Source organism: Salvelinus fontinalis, chromosome 34 (genome assembly GCF_029448725.1).
Source record: "Salvelinus fontinalis isolate EN_2023a chromosome 34, ASM2944872v1, whole genome shotgun sequence".
Lineage (NCBI taxonomy): Eukaryota > Metazoa > Chordata > Actinopteri > Salmoniformes > Salmonidae > Salvelinus > Salvelinus fontinalis.
Window position 1 is genome coordinate 36,592,723 of NC_074698.1, and position 21,226 is coordinate 36,613,948.

The 21,226-nt window shown below is 41.1% G+C and overlaps 1 protein-coding gene across 1 annotated transcript in view; it reads right to left on the bottom strand.

Moving 5' to 3' along the window:
* Window positions 1–11,812: 11,812 nt before the first annotated feature.
* The window catches only part of LOC129834025 (DNA polymerase delta catalytic subunit-like), a 31,354-nt gene continuing 21,940 nt past the window's right edge, over window positions 11,813–21,226 (bottom strand). Inside the window, exons 24-26 of the mRNA XM_055898848.1 lie at window positions 19,638–19,690; window positions 16,437–16,534; window positions 11,813–11,994 (exon numbers count right to left, since the gene is read on the bottom strand). Of these exons, the coding sequence (XP_055754823.1) occupies window positions 11,907–11,994; window positions 16,437–16,534; window positions 19,638–19,690 (239 nt within the window). The 3' untranslated portion in view covers window positions 11,813–11,906. The remainder of the gene's footprint in view (window positions 11,995–16,436; window positions 16,535–19,637; window positions 19,691–21,226) is intronic.

Below are 21,226 nucleotides of genomic sequence, written 5' to 3' on the forward strand. Positions count from 1 at the left end.
TCACTTAGAGCAGTGTTTCCCAACTGTTGCCCTGGAGGTACTCGAGGACCAGAGTAGGGAAACACTGACTTAGAGTGTATTGAAGTAGTCAAAACTTTTGTATTTAGTCCCATATGTCTTGCACGCAATGACTACATCAAGTTGGTGACTCTACAAACTCATTAGATGCATTTGCAATTTGCTTTGATTGTGGTTTTGAATTATGTTTTGCCCCATAGGAACCTGAAATGTAGCCTGTTAGAAGTAAAGTACAGTAAAAAATAATTACCTGCTGCTTTACCACAGACAACAGTAACACATCGGTTATCACAAAATGAGCAGTACACAACTTTAAGTACTATAAATTGTACAAAACCACAACCACTTTTGGTTCAATGCATTTGAGGTCTTCTAGACTGAAGACAGACAACAACAGCTACACAAAAAAGATGCCATTTATTCAGATTCATAATTCAAGAAAATAGTCTAAGTGTAACATTTATAATTCTTACAAGAAGAAAATACAGTACAAATCCTTTCCAGGAGAGGGAGAGGGAGAGTGGGGAGCAAGAGCGGGGACAGAGGGGACCAAGGGAGAGAGAGGGGAGCCGGTGAATATGGAGTCTCTCTTGGTTCTGCCTATCACCATCCAAAGCGAGACACCAGCTTCTCCTGATCATCCAGGTCTTTCTGCACCTTCTTCCTCATGTAGAATAATGGACAGTCCCGGCTGGACAGAGTGAGACACAGCAACATTTACATTAACTTAATAATAATGTATAATAACAATATGCCATTTAGAAGATGCTTTTATCCAAAACATACATGTTACGTACGGGTGGTCCCGGGAATCAAACCCACTATCCTGGCATTGCAAGCGCCACGCTCTACAAAATGAACTACATTTAGCCACTTCCATTCAACTAAACATTTCCATTCAACTACACATAGGCTTTGCATTCAACTAAAGTAGGCAAAACAACCACACATCACAATCATTGCAAGTAAAACTAGAGGAGAGGAGAGGGGGGTGGACTGGAGGAGAGGAGAGGGGGGTGGACTGGAGGAGAGGAGAGGGGGTGGACTGGAGGAGAGGAGAGGGGGGTGGACTGGAGGAGAGGAGAGGGGGGGTGGACTGGAGGAGAGGAGAGGGGGGGTGGACTGGAGGAGAGGAGGGGTGGACTGGAGGAGAGGAGAGGAGGGGTGGACTGGAGGAGAGGAGAGGGGGGTGGACTGGAGGAGAGGAGAGGGGGGTGGACTGGAGGAGAGCAGAGGGGGGTGGACTGGAGGAGAGGGTGGTGGACTGGAGGAGAGGAGAGGAGGACTGACTGGAGGAGAGGAGAGGAGGACTGACTGGAGGAGAGGAGAGTGGACTGGAGGAGAGGAGAGGAGGGTGGACTGGAGGAGGAGAGGGGGGTGGAAGGAGTATAGACTAACCACCTCCTACAAAACTTTCCCTGTCTGGCAATCCCGTACTTTACCTGTTTCCTCCTCCCACTACTTGGACGAGGGGTTGGGTTTTTGAGACGCTTGCAATGGTATTGCTGCAGGACATTACTACTGTTTGGCAAGGCAATGATAGAATACATATAAGAAAGACAACGGAGGTTGGATATATTTCCCCTTATAAATGATGAACAACACTGAATGCAAATAAGAATCCTAGCTTGCTGAGACTTTATAGTTGTTCCATAATTGTTATCATTGACATACCTGTGAACAGAGACGACACTTCGTTCCGTCCGAGGTCAGTGGCGCCAACTTCCTGATAGTCTCTAGTTCAAACTGCCCTTGTTTGAACTCCTCAGATGACTCATTTGTGAGCTTCTGGTAGAGCTCAACTGTGTGGAGATTAAAATATATATATATCAAAATACTCCTCATGGTAAAAAACACTTACATGTATGGTTTGATTTCCAATTTCAAATATGATAACTACCTTCCAGCATGAATTGGATTTATGGAAAACCAAGGTAATCCCCCTCAAAGACACCCCACACTCCAGCTGCAGGGCTGCAAACTGGCATAGGAGGTCCACTGAAATTGCTGTTTGCGGCAGATGTAGGGGTGGCAGGCCAGAGTCTGTGGCGGATCAGGGTGACAGGTTCCAGCTCACAGCTGCAAAACTGCAGCCAGACGTCATGAGCTCTTCCTGAAACGAGGACATTCCGTTGCATTGCAAAACATCCGATGTTGGTGAGATGCATGTCTCTTAAGAACTTTCAAAATGACTCCATATTTTCATCATAACAAGTGAACAGGGTTATAGTAAACTAGATCAAATTAAATCAGTTCTCATTTGCGCAGAAATACCATGAAATAAGTAGACAACTACAGAATATGAAGTACAGTAGTTGCTATAGCAACAAACATCAACACCATTATCCCAGAAACCCTAGACCCACTCCAATTTGCATACCGCCCAAACAGACCCACAGATGATGCAATCTCTATTGCACTCCACCCTGCCCTATCACAGCTGGACAAAAGGAACACCTACAGTGGGGAGAACAAGTATTTGACACATCTACTTTGTGCATGTCACAAGTAATTTTTCCAACAATTGTTAACAGACAGATTATTTCACTTATAATTCAATGTATCACAATTCCAGTGGGTCAGAAGTTTACATACACTTAATTGACTGTGCCTTTAAACAGCTTAGAAAATTCCAGAAAATGATGTCATGGCTTTAGAAGCTTCTGATAGGCTAATTGACAATATTTGAGTCGATTGGAGGTGTACCTGTGGATGCATTTCAAGGCCTACCTTCAAACTCAGTGCCTCTGCTTGACATCATGGGAAAATCAAAAGAAATCAGCCAAGACCTCAGAAAAGAATTGTAGACCTCCACAAGTCTGGTTCATCCTTGGGAGCAATTTCCAAATGCCTGAAGGTACCACGTTCACCTGTACAAACAATAGTATGCAAGCTATTGGAGTGGCCATCACAAAGCCCTGACCTCAATCCCACAGAAAATGTGTGGGCAAAACTGAAAAAGCATGTGCGAGCAAGGAGGCCTACAAACCTGACTCAGTTACACCAGCTCTGTCAGGAGGAATGGGCCAAAATTCCCCCAACTTATTGTGGCAAGCTTGTGGAAGGCTACACGAAACGTTTGACCCAAGTTAAACAATTTAAAGGCAATGCAACCAAATACTAATTGAGTGTATGTAAACTTCTGACCCACAGGGAATGTGATGAAAGAAATAAATGCTGAAATAAATAATTCTCTCTACTATTATTCTGACATTTCACATTCTTAAAATAAAGTGGTGATCCTAACTGACCTAAGACAGTGTCACGTTCGTCTTATGAATCGGACCAATGTGCAGCGTAGTAAGCGTACATTCTTCTTTATTAAAGAAAGAACACTGAACAAACTAACAACACGACCAAAACGTGAAGCTATATGAAATACTGCAGACAGGCAACTAAACATAGAATAAGAACCCACAAACACCAAATGGGGAAATGGCTACCTAAATATGATCCCCAATCAGAGACAATGATAAACAGCTGCCTCTGATTGGGAACCATATCAGGCCAACATAAACATAAACATACAAATACCTAGACCTACAAAACCCTAGACATACAAATCCCCTAGACCTACAAAACCCCTAGACAATACAAAACCCTAGACAATGCAAAAACCCTAGACATACAAAACCCTAGACAATTAAATGTCAGGAATTGTGAAAAACTGAGTGTAAATGTATTTGGCTAAGGTGTATGTAAACTTCCGACTTCAACTGTACGTATTGTTCGTTACTGTCTCTGCCTGGCTAGCTTGCCCAGGCAAACATTAAATTGCAGGGGCACCATGTGTTCCGTTCTAAGGTAATGTTTGCTGACGATGCATTTTTTGGTAAGCTAGGTAGGTAATACGTCACATAGCTATTTCGGGTTAATATAAAACGTACACAAAAATGACAAAGTTTAGAAACAGCGCTTAGGCGACTAAATGCACTGTTTACTTCATAGCTAGTAGTATGCCCACCACTAGCTAACTATACAGACATTACGGCCGTTAACTAGCTAACTTATCAACGTGTAAATATAACATTCTCTGGCAATATAGCTAGCTAAAGGCTTTTCGTACTTGAAGAATATTATCTAACGTTTCCACAAATATTTTGTGTAGAAAACATGTGTAGAGAGATCCAAACTACATTCCAAGTTCTAATTTGGTCCTTTACCTGTCACATGGCCATTCCAGTGGAGAGATATCAAGACAACGTCCGTTGAAATGTTCCAAACACAATTGACATACAGAACTAGATTTAGCGTGTCAGTCCAACACAATAATGATACTTTGAATATCATATGAATATTAAGAAAAGGGAAATCAGTGAAGAACAAACATCATTGTAAATACAACTTATATTTATGTTTATTTATTTTCCCTGTTGTACTTTAACTATTTGCACATCATTACAACACTGCATATAGACATAATATGACATTTGAAATGTCTTTTTTCTTTTGGAACTTTGTGAGTGTAATGTTTACTGTTCATTTAAATAGTTTATTTCACTTTTGTTTATTATCTATTTCACTTGTTTTGGCAATGTAAACATATGTTTCCCATGCCCTTTGAATTGAAAAAGAGAGATAGAGAGACCCTTAAATTGAATTGAAAGGGTTTAACCGCAACTTTTCTTTTATGTACATACCTTGCCGAAATCCTGCACGGAGCCTTCACCGTGCGCTGCCACTTTAAGAGCGCATCCTCAGTCAGAAAGGAGGACATAATTAACTCGAACATTGGTGTTACCGCTCTAGATAACCTTCAGACGGATAGACAGTGCGACTGCAAGCCTGAAGTCAACAGCTAAGACTCCTCTCTCTCTCTCTCTCTCTCTCTCTCTGTGTCTCTGTCTCTGTCTCTCTCTCTCTCTCTCTGTGTCTCTCTCTCTCATACATCCCTGGTCATCCCTACTGCCTCTGATCTGGCGTACTCACTAAACACACATGCTTAGTTTGTAAATTATGTCTAAGTGTTGGAGCGTGCCACTGGCTATCCGTAAACATGGTTAGCTTAATATAAGGAATTACTTTTAGACTTTTACGCAAGTATAATTTTACTGGGTGACTTTCACTTTTATTGAGTCAATTTCTACGAAGGTATCTTTACTTTTACTCAAGTATGACAATTGGTACTTTCTGCACCACTGCATGGTGCAGAAAGGTAGGAGAGAATATAGGGACACTAACACTTTCTCCAAAGAGAGAAGTTTGTTTTGGGGAAGAAAAAAGGGGAACACTGAAGGCAGGATAGCAGAGGACAACCGTCTCAACGGTGGAGAAACGACCTGTCAACAAAGGTGAGACTGATTTCAATTAAATGTTTGAGGTCAGAGTTTTGCCTTGTGTTGAAAATACCAGGGTAAGGACACAGGGTTCCCTCTATCTCCCTCTGTCTCTCTCCCCCTGCACAGTCCAACCTACAAGCCCCAGTCTACCGTCACAGCCCAGGGTGGAAGCATTGTAATTGCCCCAGAGATCAACTCCAGAGTAGGAGGTACCATCAACATCAACATGTAGTCTCAGAACAAAAGGTAAATGCTTTATAACTCTTCCACTTTCTATACATGCTGTGAGGAAATAGTATTAGCTGACTCATAAAGCCATCAGCAGCGTGGGGAGGAACAAAAACGTTTCCTGTGTGTTCATGTATGGTGTGTGTGTATGTAAACCCTTTCAATTCAATTTCAATTTAAGGGTCTCTCTCTTTCTCAATTCAAAGGGCATGTTTACATTGCCAAAACAAGTGGAATAGATAATAAACAAAAGTGAAATAAACAATTAAAATGAATATACAATATACTTATATATAATATCAAATAAATATTACACTCACAAAAGTTCCAAAAGAATAAAGACATTTCAAATGTCATATGTCTTTATGCAGGCTCTGTGGGGTCTGTTTGTGTTTGTGAACAGAGCCCCAGGACCAGCTTGCTTAGGGGGCTCTTCTCCAGGTTCATCTCTCTGTAGATGATGGCTTTGTTATGGAAGGTTTTGGAATCGCTTCCTTTTAGGTGGTTGTAGAATTTAACGGCTCTTTTCTGGATTTTGATAATTAGTGGGTATCGGCCTAATTCTTGGTTGGTGAGTGGACCCCAGACCTCACAACCATAAAGGGCAATGGGTTCTATGACTGATTCACATATTTTTTGCCAGATCCTAATTGGTATGTCGAACTTTGTTCCTTTTGATGGCATAGAATGCCCTTCTTGCCTTGTCTCTCAGATCGTTCACAGCTTTGTGGAAGTTACTTGTGACGCTGATGTTTAGGCCGAGGTATGTATACTTTTTTGTGTGCTCTAGGGCAACGGTGTCTAGATGGAATTTGTATTTGTGGTCCTGGCAACTGGACCTTTTTTGGAACACTGTTATTTTTGTCTTAGTGAGATTTACTGTCAGGGCTCAGGTCTGACAGAATCTGTGCAGAATATCTAGGTGCTGCTGTAGGCACTCCTTGGTTGGGGACAGAGGCACCAGATCATCAGCAAACAGTAGACATTTGACTTCAGATTCTAGTAGGGTGAGGCCAGGTGCTGCAGACTGTTCTAGTGCCCTCGCCAATTCATTGATATATTTGTTGAAGGTGGGGTTTAAGCTGCCTCATTGTCTCACCCCCAGCCCTTTGGAAATATATATATTTTTTGCCAATTTTAACATCACACTTGTGTACATGGATTTTATGTCGCTCTCTCTCTTCTTCCTGCAGTAAGTGTCCATGTGACCTGTCCCAAGAGATCCAGAACACATCGGGGAACACTCCCATCCAGCTGTTAATAAATCATTGACAATAATCTGACAATTATTTTCATGTTATTACATCAAGGGGAGAACATAAACATTCAATAAAATTCACAAGTTGATTTAACACCTGTTTAATCCTCTTTCTTGACAGATTTGTCCAAGATTGTGACAAAAAAACAACTTTTCTTTCCATGCATTTATGGCAGTGTTTGTTGCCTGGTGAGGGGGAATCATTCAGAAAAATGACATGTCCTCTAAAACTGGCTATAACTCCAGTTCTGTTAGTGATATTAAGATTCTAACACAGCGTGTTGTATAGATGTATTTTTAGGAAAAGTCAAGGAAGGACGGAGGGAGCATGACAAAAAATGGCAGAGTAATAAATAAATACAATTCATGAGCAGCCACAATGGCTGCTTTAGTGGTTCTAGTGTTAATTAATTTGTAAATATTTCAAAAAACATTATTCCACTTCGATATTATGGGGTATCACATATGTAGGCCAGTGACAAAAAAATCTATTTAATCCATTTTAAATTGAGTCTGTAACACAACTCAAAAGGCACCCGCACATCTGAGCTATCTTTGTTGCAGATGCATGGTAACAACTGGATAACATAAGAGGAAAAAGAAGAACCCACACATCTGGGCTATCTGTGTTGCAGATGCATGGTAACAACTGGATAACATAAGAGGAAAAAGAAGAAACCCGCACATCTGAGCTATCTTTGTTGCAGATGCATGGTAACAACTGGATAACATAAGAGGAAAAAGAAGAACCCACACATCTGGGCTATCTGTGTTGCACATGCATGGTAACAACTGGATAACATAAGAGGAAAAATAAGAAACCCACACATCTGGGCTATCTGTGTTGCAGATGCATGGTAACAACTGGATAACATAAGAGGAAAAAGAAGAAACCCGCACATCTGAGCTATCTTTGTTGCAGATGCATGGTAACAACTGGATAACATAAGAGGAAAAAGAAGAACCCACACATCTGGGCTATCTGTGTTGCACATGCATGGTAACAACTGGATAACATAAGAGGAAAAATAAGAAACCCACACATCTGGGCTATCTGTGTTGCAGATGCATGGTAACAACTGGATAACATAAGAGGAAAAAGAGAAACCCGCACATCTGGGCTATCTGTGGTGCAGATGCATGGTAACAACTGGATAACATAAGAGGAAAAAGAAGAACCCACACACTGCTTTTGCTTCAGCTTTATGTATCGGCCTGAAGGCCTTCGTCACCGGCGCTAAAGAGGAAGAATAAGGAACAAAAAAAGGGCTGGAAACTGCTGACATGATTAAAAGTCACGTAAACAGTACCTTTCGTATTGCGTTATTGACTGTACGCTTGTTTATTCCATGTGTAACTCTGTGTTGTTTGTGTCACACTGCTTTGCTTTATCTTGGCCAGGTCACAGTTGTAAATGAGAACTTGTTCTCAACTAGCCTACCTGGTTAAATAAAGGTGAAATAACAAAATAATATAAATAAAAAGTAGTTTATATTATAAGCTCATAGAAAGGGTAACATACAGCACAGTGCAACAATGCGATGAAGTGTGAATATTTCTGCCATACACATACAGGAAAACAGTTCCAAATAAATGACATGTCCACCACCTCCACCCATGTTATCTACATGATTAAATGTCCATGTGGGTTGTTATGTAGGTAAAACCTCTCATTCTCCTGTGATGGAACATTTTATGTTTGTGTTCTATTCATGTGCTTTTCTAATAACCAATTTCTGTGTTCATGCAAGTGACTGATTGAACAAATCCTCACTATCAGTACCTGCAATTTGGCAGTACACACAGACCCTGGGTTTGAGAACGTAAGATATCAGTTTCAAGGTCTCAGTTTAGAGAAGAAGCCTTGTGAGGTATTGGTCAGTCACATGCATGACCGAGTATTGGTTGGTCACATGAATGAAGCAAACGTCAATAATAAGTTAATTATGAATGATGAATTAGCTAAATCATGCAAATATGACTTGTCTGCAGAATATAAAGAACTAACGAGACTGCCCCGGGGGAGCTCCTGATTGACATGTGTACTTGGTGCATTGAGCTGGTTGAAACCTCTCCAGCGAGCTGATGATAAAGAATTATTAATTTAAAATAGATGTAGGGTCCCTGCGTAGACTTTTCACAACACTCCCAAACAGAGAATTAGTGATCAGGAGAAACGACAGGGATTATCCACTTACTTGATAGGCCGATGTCCTCATTGTGGTTTTACAGACGTGTTTAATATATTTTATGTAAACACTTTATTCGAATACTTATTTAATGCATATTGTTATATTTGGTAACATGTTTATTTTCCCTCGACTCCAATGCAATGTCTACATAAGAGTGCAAATTAAAAACACTCAAAAGCTCTGGCAAAGGCCTTAAGGCCAATACCAGCAAGAGCAGTGTGCAGGTTTTTCTTTTCTCTCAGGCTGGAACAACATGTAGAAAAAGTCCAGGGGTGTGAATACTTTCTGGAGGCACTGTACCTCCCAAAGATACAAAAGAGAATTTAGATCAGAAAACAATTAGGTAAGATACTAAAGTGAAAGAGTGGTGTGCAGCCTTCCTGGAACAAATCGGCAAAACAACACTCTGCTTGACAATTCAGCTGCTTACAGCTGCCAGTGAAAAAACAGGGAAGTACTATGTCCATGTGGTCCATGAGTTTCTAGTAGATGGACCACATGGTACAAGAGAAAATAGCCCAATTCAAAAAGTATCTAATCAACAATGACATCCTTTTCAATTACTTCTGCAACTCCAACTATTTACTTTCTTTTTTACAACTGCCACCAGTTTGACGCCAAAATATGGACAAAAAATACATATTGACATAGGTGTAATAGAAACTATAAAGGATATTTCACGCTGAAACCATCATTAAACACAAATAATGGTATTCACTAAATTGATGGTTTATATTTAGGATATTTTACAGCTTTGTCATGATTTTTTTTTTTATCATCTCATTTTAAAATTTCTACAAGGTCCAGAGATAAGACACATGATAATCTGAATTACCCAAAAGGGCCACTATAGGTCTTGTGATAGATTATATATAATCCTTGAAAGATACCAAAATTCTGGTAGGTTACTGGTAAACTTAGAAAGTTATCCGTAATACAATGCATTCGGAAAGTATTCAGACCCCTTTCCTTTTTTCCACATTTTTAAGGTTACAACCTTATTCTGAAATGTATCAAACAAACATTTCCTCAATCTACATGCAATACCCCATAATGACAATGCAAAAACAGGTTAATATTTTTTGCTAATTTATTACAAATAAAAAACAGAAATACCTTATTTACATAAGTATTTACACCCTTTGCTATGAGAGCTCAGGTGTATTGTTTCTATAGATCATCCTTGAGATGTTTCTACAACTTGGAGTCCACCTGTGGTAAATTCAATTGATTGGACATGATTTGGAAAGGCACACACCTGGCTTTATAAGATCCCATAGTTGACAGTGTATGTCAGAGCAAAAACCAAGCCATGATGTCAAAGGAATTGTCCGTAGAGCTCCAAGACAAGATTGTGTCGAGGCACAGACCCGAGGAAGGCTACCGAAAAATTACTGCAGCATTGAAGGTCTCCAAGAACACAGTGGCCTCCATCAGTCTTAAATGGAAGAAGTTTGGAACCACCAAGACTCTTCCTAGAGCTGGCTGCCCGGCAAAACTGAGAAATCTGGGGAGCAGGGCCTTGGTCAGGGAGGTGACCAAGAAACCAATGGTCACTCTGACAGAGCTCCAGAGTTCCTCTGTGGAGATGGGAGAACATTCCAGAAGGACAACCATCTCTGCAGCACCCCACCAATCAGGCCTTTATGGTAGAGTGGCCAGACAGAAGCCACTCCTCAGTAAAAAAGCACATGACAGTCCGCTTGGAGTTTGCCAAAAGGCACCGAAAGGACTCTCAGACCATGAGAAACAAGATTCTCTGGTCTGATGAAACCAAGATTGAACTCTTTGGCATGAATGCCAAGCGTCACATCTGGAGGAAACCTGGCACCATCCCTACGGTGAAGCATGGTGGCAGCATCATGCTGTGGGGATGTTTTTCAGCGGCAGGGACTTGGGAGACTAGTCAGGATCGAGGGAAAGATGAATGGAGAAAAGTACAGAGAGATCCTTGATGAAAACCTGCTCAGGACCTCAGACTAGGTTGAAGGTTCACCTTCCAACAGGACAACGACCCTAAGCACATAGTCTAGACAATGCAGGAGTGGCTTTGGGACAAGTCTCAATGTCCTTGAGTGGCCCAGCCAGAGCCCGGACTTGAACCTGATCCAACATCTCTGGAGACCTGAAAATAGCTGTGCATCGACGCTCCCCATCCAAACTGACAGAGCTTTGGAGGATCTGCAGAGAAGAATGGGAGAAAGTCCCCAAATACAGGTGTCAAGCTTGTAGTGTCATACCCAAGAAGACTCGAGGCTGTAAACTCTGCCAAAGGTGTTTCAACAAAGTATTGAGTAAAGGGTCTGAATACTTATATAAATGAGATATTTCAGTTTCTTATTTTGTATACATTTGTATGAAAACTGTTTTTGCTTTGTCATTACGGAGTATTGTGTGTAGATTGAGGCGGGGGACGATTTAACCATTTTAGAATAAGGCTGTAAAACATCTGAGTACTTTCCAAATGTACTGTATAGCCTCCCTTTGCAAACCCTATCCTAGATCAGAACTCCTACGGAGATGCTTCATAAATACAGGCACTAGTCTATAATAACACATGGCATGGGAATGTAGCCTATTAGAAGTGTTTAGTAAAAAACGACTGCTGCTTTGCATTGGTTATTAACTTTTAGTACTCAACATACTACAACATCCACCACCATACTTTTAGTTCAATGCAACTGAGATCTTCTATACTGAAGACAGACAACAATGGCAAGACACATTTCTACAAAAAGATGCCATTTATTCAGATTCATAATTCAAGAAAATAGTCTAAGTGTAACATTTATAATTCTTACAAGAAGAAAATACAGTACAAATCCTTTCCAGGAGAGGGAGAGGGAGAGTGGGGAGCAAGAGCGGGGACAGAGGGGACCAAGGGAGAGAGAGGGGAGCCGGTGAATATGGAGTCTCTCTTGGTTCTGCCTATCACCATCCAAAGCGAGACACCAGCTTCTCCTGATCATCCAGGTCTTTCTGCACCTTCTTCCTCATGTAGAATATGGGACAGTCCCGGCTGGATAGAGGGATAGACAGCAACATTTACTTAAAAATAATAATATCATATATACAATGGGGTCCTAAATGATTGACAACCTTGATAAAGATGAGCAAAAATGTATAAAATAAATAATTAAAATACTGTATGCTCCATAAAAATGGGGATTAATATTATTTTATGCTTATATCATTGCTCAGAGAAAGAGATTTTGATTAGGTAATACTTTTTTTTCTCCCGTTTACAATACCTCACCTTGCGAGGGTAAGGGTACTGAGCCTTTTTCTAAAAGGTTTTATGAGTTGGAGAATCCAATATGAGGGATTTTAGACCATTCCTCCATACAGAATGCTTCCAGATCCTTGATATCCTTTGTCTGTGCATATGGACTGCCCTCCTCAATTCAACCAACAGGTTTTCAAATGGGTTTGAAGTCTGGAGACTGAGATGGCCATTGCAAAATGTTGATTTAGTGGCCAATAAAAATGTATTTGTGGATTTTGATCTGTGAATGGGGTTATGGTCTTGCTGGAAGATCCACTTGAGGCCAAGTTTCAGCCTCCTGGCAGAGGCAACCAGGTTTTTGCCAAAAATATCCTGGTACTTGGTGAAGTACATTATCCCACTGGCCTTAACAAGGGGCCCCAGGAACAGTGGAAGCAAAATAGCCCCATAACATCAAACATCCATGAAAATAGAGCTCTCTGGCCACGCACACCAGGGGTGGGTTTGGCGTCGAAATGAGAATGCATCAGCAGAACAGAACCCCATACCTACTGTAAAATATGGTGGTGGATCTTTGATGTTATGGGACTATTTCTGCTATTTTCACAGGAGATATGCTCCCAGAAACGTAATACAACCAATATAGTGTGCAACTTTCTTTTTATACAGTTTACCGTCCGTCAGAACCTACAAAAATGTTGGGGTGTGTCTCAGCCCATGCTTTTTAAGGGACTGCTGCTCTGACAGTTGGTTACTGGAGGGTTGAACTGTGTTACAGGGGTTGAAAGGGAGAAGGGAGATACCTAGTCAGTTGTACAACAATGCATTCAACTGAAATGTGTCTTCCGCATTTAACCCAACCCCTCAATCAGAGAGGTGCGGGGGGGCTGCTTCAAGGTGTTTCACCTGTACTGCTCATCCTAATATTTATATATTTCTTAATTCCATTCTTTTAGATCTGTGTGTATTGTTGTGAATTGTTAGATATTACTGCACTGTTGGAGCTAGGAACACAAGCATTTAGTTAGATATTACTGCACTGTTGGAGCTAGGAACACAAGCATTTAGTTAGATATTACTGCACTGTTGGAGCTAGGAACACAAGCATTTAGTTAGATACTACTGCACTGTTGGAGCTAGGAACACAAGCATTTAGTTAGATACTACTGCACTGTTGGAGCTAGGAACACAAGCATTTAGTTAGATACTACTGCACTGTTGGAGCTAGGAACACAAGCATTTAGTTAGATACTACTGCACTGTTGGAGCTAGGAACACAAGCATTTAGTTAGATACTACTGCACTGTTGGAGCTAGGAACACAAGCATTTAGTTAGATACTACTGCACTGTTGGAGCTAGGAACACAAGCATTTAGTTAGATACTACTGCACTGTTGGAGCTAGGAACACAAGCATTTAGTTAGATACTACAGCACTGTTGGAGCTAGGAACACAAGCATTTAGTTAGATACTACTGCACTGTTGGAGCTAGGAACACAAGCATTTAGTTAGATACTACTGCACTGTTGGAGCTAGGAACACAAGCATTTAGTTAGATACTACAGCACTGTTGGAGCTAGGAACACAAGCATTTAGTTAGATACTACTGCACTGTTGGAACTAGGAACACAAGAATTTAGTTAGATATTACTGCACTGTTGGAGCTAGGAACACAAGCATTTAGTTAGATACTACTGCACTGTTGGAGCTAGGAACACAAGCATTTAGTTAGATACTACTGCACTGTTGGAGCTAGGAACACAAGCATTTAGTTAGATACTACTGCACTGTTGGAGCTAGGAACACAAGCATTTAGTTAGATACTACAGCACTGTTGGAACTAGGAACACAAGAATTTAGTTAGATATTAGTGCACTGTTGGAGTTTGGAACACAAGCATTTTGCTACACCCACAATGACATCTGCTAAACACGTGTATGTGACCAATAACATGTGATATTTAAGAGTGGTGATATTAACCACCTCACATTTTTTCTTTAATTTTTTTTTCAAGCTCTGTGAAGTTGGTTGTTGATCATTGCTAGCTATTTTCATGTCTTGCCATAGATTTTCAAGCTGATTTCAATAAAAACTAGGCCACTCAGGAACATTCAATGTCGTCTTGGTAAGCAACTCCAGTGTGCATTTGGCTTTGTGTTTTATGGTATCGTCTCACAGTGTCTGTTTGAAAGCAGACTACATCAGGGTTTCCACTAGGATTTTGCCAGTGCTTATCTCTATTCCGTGTCTTATTATCCCAAAAAAACTCTAGTCTTTGACGACGACAAGCATACCCATAACACGATGCAGCCCCCAACATGCTTCAAAATATGAAGAGTGGTACTCAGTGACGTGTTGTATTGGATTTTCCCCAAACATAACACGTTGTATTCAGGACATAAATTGTATTTCTTTGCCACATTTTTTGCGGTTTACTTTAATGCCTTTCTTCAAACAGGATGTTTTGGAATATTTGTTTTATTCTGTGCAGGCTTCTTTTTACTCTGTCATTTAGGTTAGTATTGTGGAGTAACTACAATGTTGTTGATCCATCCTCAGTTCTCTCTTATCACAGCCATTAAACTCTAACTGTTTTAAAGTCACCATTGGCCTCATGTTGAAATCCCTGAGCGGTTTCCTTCCTCTGGCAATTGACTTAGGACGGACGCCTGTATCTTTGTAGTGACTGGGTGTATTGATACACCATCCAAAGTATATTTAATAACTTCACCATGCTCAAAGGGATATTCAATGTCTGCTTTTTTTATTAGTTCAGAGCGGCTCTGTGCGTAACAGATATGTTGATATGTAGTTCAGAGTGGGTCTGTATGTAACAGATATGTTGATGTGTAGTTCAGAGTGGGTCTGTGTGTAACAGATATGTTGATGTGTAGTTCAGAGTGGGTCTGTGTGTAACAGATATGTTGATGTGTAGTTCAGAGTGGGTCTGTGTGTAACAGATATGTTGATGTGTAGTTCAGAGTGGGTCTGTATGTAACAGATATGTTGATATGTATTTCAGAGTGGGTCTGTGTGTAACAGATATGTTGATGTGTAGTTCAGAGTGGCTCTGTGTGTAACAGATATGTTGATGTGTAGTTCAGAGCGGGTCTGTATGTAACAGATATGTTGATGTGTAGTTCAGAGTGGCTCTGTGTGTAACAGATATGTTGATATGTAGTTCAGAGCGGGTCTGTGTGTAACAGATATGTTGATGTGTATTTCAGAGTGGGTCTGTATGTAACAGATATGTTGATGTGTTTGTTCAGAGTGGGTCTGTGTGTAACAGATATGTTGATGTGTAGTTCAGAGTGGCTCTGTGTGTAACAGATATGTTGATATGTAGTTCAGAGCGGGTCTGTGTGTAACAGATATGTTGATGTGTATTTCAGAGTGGGTCTGTATGTAACAGATATGTTGATGTGTATTTCAGAGTGGGTCTGTGTGTAACAGATATGTTGATATGTAGTTCAGAGTGGGTCTGTCTGTAACAGATATGTTGATGTGTAGTTCAGAGTGGCTCTGTGTGTAACAGATATGTTGATGTGTAGTTCAGAGTGGGTCTGTGTGTAACAGATATGTTGATGTGTATTTCAGAGTGGGTCTGTGTGTAACAGATATGTTGATGTGTAGTTCAGAGTGGGTCTGTGTGTAACAGATATGTTGATGTGTAGTTCAGAGTGGGTCTGTGTGTAACAGATATGTTGATGTGTATTTCAGAGTGGGTCTGTATGTAACAGATATGTTGATGTGTAGTTCAGAGTGGGTCTGTATGTAACAGATATGTTGATGTGTAGTTCAGAGTGGCTCTGTGTGTAACAGATATGTTGATGTGTAGTTCAGAGTGGGTCTGTGTGTAACAGATATGTTGATGTGGGTTTATGTGTGGTAATTGTCCAACGTGAAATCTCCCATTTCAGAAGTGAATATAGAGCATCTCCCATTTCAGAAGTGAATATAGAGCATCTCCCATTTCAGAAGTGAATATAGAGAATCTCCCATGTCAGAAGTGAATATAGAGAATCTCCCATGTCAGAAGTGAATACAGAGTATCTCCTGTTTCAGAAATGTCACCTATGTATTTATTTACCAAAATTATCTTTAGATTGTAAACAAACTTGGAGCTTGACATCATCCTGTGAGAGTCCCATTAACGATGTACAAGCAAAGTAACTTTCAAACACATATCTGTATACCAATTGTATGTGTGTGTGTGTGTGTGTGTGTTTGTGTACCTGGTACAGAGCACATCCTCATGGAGAGAGCCCTGACAGCGTTGACACTGTGTCCACAGGCGAGAGAAACGCTCCTCCAGAGTACTTAAGTGGAAGATCTAGAATTCAGAGAATTTCACCATTAGTAAGTACAAATCAGGAGAAATTCACCATTTGTAAGTACAAATCAGGAGAAATTCACCATTAGTAAGTACAAATCAGGAGAAATTCACCATTAGTAAGTACAAATCAGGAGAAATTCACCATTAGTAAGTACAAATCAGGAGAAATTCACCATTAGTAAGTACAAATCAGGAGAAATTCACCATTAGTAAGTACAAATCAGGAGAAATTCACCATTTGTAAGTACAAATCAGGAGAAATTCACCATTTGTAAGTACAAATCAGGAGAAATTCACCATTTGTAAGTACAAATCAGGAGAAATTCACCATTTGTAAGTACAAATCAGGAGAAATTCACCATTAGAAAGTATACTAAACAAAAACACAAAACGCAACAATTTCAAAGATTTGCCGAGATACAGTTCAAATAAGGAAATCAGTCAATTTGAATAAATCCATTAGGCCCTAATCTATGTATTTCACATGACTGGGCAGGGATACAGCCAGGTCCAACCAATCAGAATGAGGTTCTCCCTACAAAAGGGCTTTATTACAGACTAAAACTCCTCCGCAACCGCAACCCCCCCCCCCCCGACGATCCCGCAGGTGAAGCAGCAAGATGTGGAGATTCTGGGCTGGCGTGGTTCCACGTAGTCTGCGGTAGTGAGGCCGGTTGGATGTATTGACGAATTCTATAAAACAACTTTGGTGGCGGCTTATGGTAGAGAAATGTTCAATTCTCTGCTAACAGCTCTGGTGGTCATTCCTGCAGTCATCATGCCAATTGCACACTCCCTGTGGCATTGTGTTGTGTGACAAAACTGCATATATTAGAATGGCCTTTTATTGTCCCTAGCACAAGGTGCACCTGTTTATTGATATGCCACACCTGTCAGGTGGATAGATTATATTGGTAAAGGAGAAATGCTCACAAACAGGGATGTAAACAAAATTGTGCACAAAATTTGAGAGAAATAAGCTTTTTCTGGGATATTTTATTTCAGCTCATGAAACATGGGACCATAGGCGGAAATCCCAGGGGGGACGGGGGGGACACGACCCCCCCATCCTGGGGAAAATATGATTTGTACCCCCCAATATATCACTGTAAACATAACTATGTAATTTCAATAATATTAATAATACGCAATGAAAGCACTTGTGCTGATTATAGACACTTAATAGCGCGTTTTTAAATTTCACAAGATTGCGACCCCCCCGCCCTTTGCCTCACAATGGTTTGATCCACTGCCTGTTCCTTAGCTGGCAAGGTAATAGAGGGTTCGTATCTACTGTCCGAAAGGCACTCAGTGTACGTAACTGACGTGAGGTAATCCAGTCAATCGCGCCATAGCAATGTATATATTTTTTTCATGTTGCAGGGTTCACACACTAGCTGAATTTGCAGAGCTAGCGCGCAAACTAAAGCAAACATTAACTATCAAGCTAGCTAGTACCTATTCCATTAATGTGGCGTCGTCAAAGATGGAATCTTTGCTATCGTCAGTTTATTCCAAGATCAGCATGCAGCTGTAGTGCTTCAAAGTCCCTGTGATAAGGTTAGCGATAAACTGAAGTCCAAACTGAACAGAACTACACTCTCTTATACCATTGTCTTAAATATATTTAATGGTCTCGTTGCAAAAGCTAAATTGTCGCTAGTGAATTTTTTATTTTTTTCACCTTTAACCAGGTAGCAAAGATTATAGCAAACACCACAGAAACGGAATTGGTGCTCGCTAGCTTTGCAAATTCAGCTATTGTTGGAAGCCTGCCAATATGAAACAAACTATGTTAAAATTTCAAAACGTTGCAGCATGTGTTGTGTAAATGTGTGTGTGCAGCTAGACCGGTCAGCCAGCCAGGTAGAGAAATGTCAGAAAAAAGTAAAAAGACGGACATCAGAGTATTTTTCAGTACACCAAAACGCAAAGTAAGAACTCTAGTAGCCTAATATCTCAAAGACCAGTTGATAAAATGTTCATAAGAAAGAAGTGAAATGCTAATGGAAATATTTCACAATGATGTCATTAGGCAGAGCAGGCAACAGATGGCACACAGACAGCAGAGCTGGGGACAGATATGCAGGGACAGACTGGCAGAGACAGGGAGTCTCAGGTAAGTTTGTTGAGTCTGTGTTTGGCAACATTATGAAAGGTTCTCAATTTTTTTTAGTTGTAAAATAGGGACATAATTGGAAAATGCCATGAATACCCCCACTCTCAATTTAAACTGGTGACTGAACTAAGATTTGTTTAAGGCAATGGTATTGCTGTTGTGATTAATTGTGTAGTTTTGGGTACCGGTAGTTAGGAGTACAGCAAACACCTTATTTCTTTTCTAGGAGACAGACTGTGAGTCAGTGAGGGTGGTGAAAGGGAAAGAGCCAAGGAGAGAGACTTCAGAGGACAGTGTCACAGCCACGGCAGGACCAGGTGTCACCCTTGTTGCCAGCAGCACCAGTATAGGGGACAGTGGCACAGCATCGTCCAGTTACCTCAGTGATGGCACAAAACCATATCAGCCACACCCACAATTTATAGAACCGCAAACTCTTGCAAACGTTTCAAGAGAGAGGAACACTGCACTGATAAGGAACATTGCTATAACTATTATTATTAGTAGTATTATAATGATTTAAACAAGTTGGGACAACCCTCCTGAGAAAATTTCATGTAATTGTCCCCTCCAAGGTTGATATCAGATTTTCGCCCCTGCATGGGACCAGCACTTTCCATGTTGCATTAATATTTGTAGTTTTTAATATTTTTGTTCAGTGTAGTTATCAGATGGATTCACCATTAGTAAGTAGTTAACACCATGTCACCTTGACACACCCCAATGTACGCATGTAGTATTCCTGTTACATTAAATATTTAGCATCAGATTAACAGAACAGGTTGATATTAGTGCCTAATGAACAGGACCCAGATTAACAGAACAGGGTTGATATTAGCTCCTAATGAACAGGACCCAGATTAACAGAACAGGTTGATATATTACTGCCTAATGAACAGGACCCAGATTAACAGTACAGGTTGATATATTAGTGCCTAATGAACAGGACCCAGATTAACAGAACAGGTTGATATATTGTACCTCTTTCTGGTACAGCTCCGACTCCTTCTTCTTACAGAAATCACACACAGCCGCTGTGGACAGGAAAGCAGAGATTACAAATCACACACAGCCGCTGTGGACAGGAAAGCAGAGATTACAAATCACACACAGCCGCTGTGGACAGGAAAGCAGAGATTACAAATCACACACAGCCGCTGTGGACAGGAAAGCAGAGATTACAAATCACACACAGCCGCTGTGGACAGGAAAGCAGAGATTACAAATCACACAGCCGCTATGGGGAGAACAGCAGAGATTACAAATCACACACAGCCGCTGTGGGGAGGACAGCAGAGATTACAAATCACACACAGCCGCAGTGGGGAGGACAGCAGAGATTACAAATCACACACAGCCGCTGTGGGGAGGACAGCAGAGATTACAAATCACACACAGCCGCTATGGGGAGGACAGCAGAGATTACAAATCACACAGTTTTGTGATTACAAAACCCAGTTTTGTACAACTAACCTAACACACAATTCAGTCACATTCAAAATCCTATTTTCCCTAACCCCTTTACATAACCCTAACCTTAACCCCCCTAGAAATAGCCTTTGACCTTGTGGGGACCAACAAAATGTTTGTTTGTTTACTATTCTTGTGTCATACTTAAACACGTACACAAAGAGAATGGATTAGTGGGAACACACAGCCACAGTAGAAAGAGGACGGATTAGTGGGAACACACAGCCACTGTAGAAAGAGGATGGATTAGTAGGAACACACAGCCACAGTAGAAAGAGGTTGGATTAGTGGGAACACACAGCCACTGTAGAAAGAGGACGGATTAGTGGGAACACAGCCACTGTAGAAAGAGGACGGATTAGTGGGAACACACAGCCACTGTAGAAAGAGGATGGATTAGTGGGAACACACAGCCACAGTAGAAAGAGGACGGATTAGTGGGAACACACAGCCACAGTAGAAAGAGGATGGATTAGTGGGAACACACAGCCACAGTAGAAAGAGGACGGATTAGTGGGAACATACAGCCACTGTAGAAAGAGGATGGATTAGTGGGAACACACAGCCACAGTAGAAAGAGGACGGATTAGTGGGAACACACAGCCACAGTAGAAAGATGGATGGATTAGTGGGAACACACAGCCACAGTAGAAAGAGGACGGATTAGTGGGAACACACAGCCACTGTAGAAAGAGGATGGATTAGTGGGAACACACAGCCACAGTAGAAAGAGGACGGATTAGTGGGAACACACAGCCACAGTAGAAAGAGGACGGATTAGTGGGAACACACAGCCACAGTAGAAAGAGGACGGATTAGTGGGAACACACAGCCACAGTAGAAAGAGGACGGATTAGTGGGAACACACAGCCACTGTAGGAAGAGGATGGATTAGTGGGAACACACAGCCACAGTAGAAAGAGGACGGATTAGTGGGAACACACAGCCACAGTAGAAAGATGGATGGATTAGTGGGAACACACAGCCACAGTAGAAAGAGGACGGATTAGTGGGAACACACAGCCACTGTAGAAAGAGGATGGATTAGTGGGAACACACAGCCACAGTAGAAAGATTGATGGATTAGTGGGAACACACAC